General features: G+C 39.2%; 1 protein-coding gene across 1 annotated transcript in view; it reads right to left on the minus strand.

Moving 5' to 3' along the window:
• Nucleotides 1–444: 444 nt before the first annotated feature.
• The window catches only part of PITPNC1 (phosphatidylinositol transfer protein cytoplasmic 1), a gene marked incomplete at its 5' end in the record, with an annotated part of 39,738 nt that continues 37,658 nt past the window's right edge, over nt 445–2,524 (minus strand). Inside the window, one exon of the mRNA XM_029085216.1 lies at nt 445–897. Within this exon, the coding sequence (XP_028941049.1) occupies nt 892–897 (6 nt within the window). The remainder of the gene's footprint in view (nt 898–2,524) is intronic.

The following is a 2,524-nucleotide window of genomic DNA, read 5'->3' on the forward strand; positions in this document are numbered from 1 at the left end:
TTTTCTGTTTGTTTGCTTAGGCCCCAAATCCTGAGTCGTATTGAGCAAAACGTGAATCTGAGTGATTGCTGTTGGTGTTCAAGTACAATGAGTCGCAGGTCAAAGGTTTATCAATGCACAGGAGAAGCCTGAGAATAGGAAGGATTTTTAAAATCAGCTATAAAAGAATAAATTGGGAGGGTTTTTATTTCCTGTTAACCCTGCGTTCTAGTTGGCGTTAATTTGCCTCAGAAGTCCTTGGCAGCTTTACTATATACCTACTCCTAATTAGAAACACTCTGACCTAGGTGAGGATTTGTAGGTAGAATACTGCTACAGAGAGATTTCTTTTCTTTTACAGGGTTCCCCTCAGACTATTTCATTGTACGTCAGTAAGATGCACCATATGGCTTGAAACACTACTTTAGGAATATCTAAACTATGTTCTCTTGCATGCACTTCTCTGAAGAATTTAAGGATCGAGTCTGAGGAAAGAAGTAAACTTTCCACGCCAGTAAGATTATTTTAAGAAAAAAAAAAAAAAACCCCAAAAACAAAACAACCAACGAACCACCATGACCTTTGTAGAAATGGAGTTACGTCACTCTTGCTGTGGTAGATAGACATGGCTTATCAGGAGGAAACATGCCGGGTTAATTTAAAGGGTTTTTTTCGCTGGATCTGGAAGAGTGAGAGTTTCTGGAGCAGACTTTTTCCGAGGCCGGTCTTTGGGAACTGTTAGGAATTCAGGAGCATCTGTGGAGAGAGGAGTTGATGGAGCACTAGATGGAGCACTGCGGGTCGAAGAAGGCATGGAAATGTTAGAGATAGATATTGCAGGTGGGAAAATCCCAATCTTCTTGTTGGTGGCTTCCTGAGTTGCTCTTTCAAACTCTCGGACTTCATCCATTGTCATGTCTTCAACAAGAAGGAAAGAAAGAGAATCATTTCAAATGATCATTTCATTAACTCAGTTAAACTATTTCCATCCAAATTCTAAATCAGGGAATGATTGCTTATCATGCATATCATTAAGTGATTCTCCACATGAACGCCTTCCTATTGTAATGCTTTGATTGGAGTACAATAAGCAGTTGACGTAAAGAAAATGAAGTTAAGTACATTAATCACATACTAATCGTTCTTCTTCTACCTGGGTCTGAACTAAACAAAGAGTGCTACCTCTGTACTGCTGGAAAAATCAAGCTATTTCACAGGCAATTAAAGAATACAAGTAAATACACGGTTAGCAAATAGAATTTTTCAGAACTTAAAACAAAATAAAACTAATAGGTTGTTGGTGGTGGTTGTTTGTTTTTTTTTTCCATCTAAATTATAAGCATGAAATGAGTAAAGGTTTCTTTGTCTACTGTAATCATCAGGGATGAAAAATTCTCTCTGCCTTCATGCACAGCTCCTATTGACTCCTAACAAAGCCTAAAGAATTCCCTCTCACTTGATAAAGCCACAATACACTTTCCAACTTCTCCATCCAGAATCTGTACTTAAACATTTATGGCCAACTGACAAATCCACTGCTCAATTCCCTGCAAAACAGAGGCCAAATGAGATGAGATGTTGAAGTCACTTCACAATGGAAAATCCGGTCCACAGAAGCTTTAAAATCTTCTCATGGAGGTGACAAATGTGTCATAGTGTTTGGAAACCCACAAGAGGGCAGAGCGATCCCAGCAGAGATGTGCTCTGAGCTGTGTCATGCAAAACTTTTTCCATCAAATCCCAAACGAATGACATCTGCTACAAACTGGCAAGGTGAGCAAAAAAATCAGCAAGACTCTTCTGAAACCTGCTGCTTCACTCTGCGTTGCCTGCAAGATGTCCACTGAGCCAAATGAAATACCTTTTTTTTAATGGTTTTCAATGAACATCATGTTAAATTTGTAAACCTGAAGTATTTCATCACACCATTTTATAGATCTGAAAACTCAAAAAACCCAGAAATAAAACCACTGTCATTTTAATAAATTTTAAATTCTCACACATTTGGGTGTCTGAGCCATGGGGCTGGCAATGGTGCTTACCACACGTATCACAAAATCCTGTACCTCCAGTACATCGATTCTTTTGAACATTACCCAGCTGCATTTGTAGCCTTGGTTGCAAATGTTATGTAGAAGAATCTTTATGTTGTATTAAATCATCATATTAAATAAACAAAAGCACGCACGTTGCCAGCTGCCTTCTCTCTTCCCTGCAGACGACATTCCAGGGACCTTTCCAGCCTACACTGCTGTGCCAGTTCGTAGGAGTGAGGACTAAGCTATTTTCAAATCTGTGATAAGTGCTGGAAATAAACAGATGGTCTCAGAGGAACTGTACCTACTCGTGTTGGAGAGAGATTTGAACCTGTTTTGCTGATTTACATTTCGTTTCACCCTCTAACAGTGTGTGTTGTGTTTCTGAACTCCAAGGAGTTAAAAACACCCTGACATCAAAGGGAGCCCGGGCATTCATTGCAGCTATTTTTGATTGAGGACTTCTGTACAACATGAAACAAAAGTTGTCTTGGATAAATGAAAGGGAA

Source organism: Antrostomus carolinensis, unplaced genomic scaffold (assembly GCF_000700745.2).
Source record: "Antrostomus carolinensis isolate BGI_N321 unplaced genomic scaffold, ASM70074v2 scaffold26195, whole genome shotgun sequence".
Lineage (NCBI taxonomy): Eukaryota > Metazoa > Chordata > Aves > Caprimulgiformes > Caprimulgidae > Antrostomus > Antrostomus carolinensis.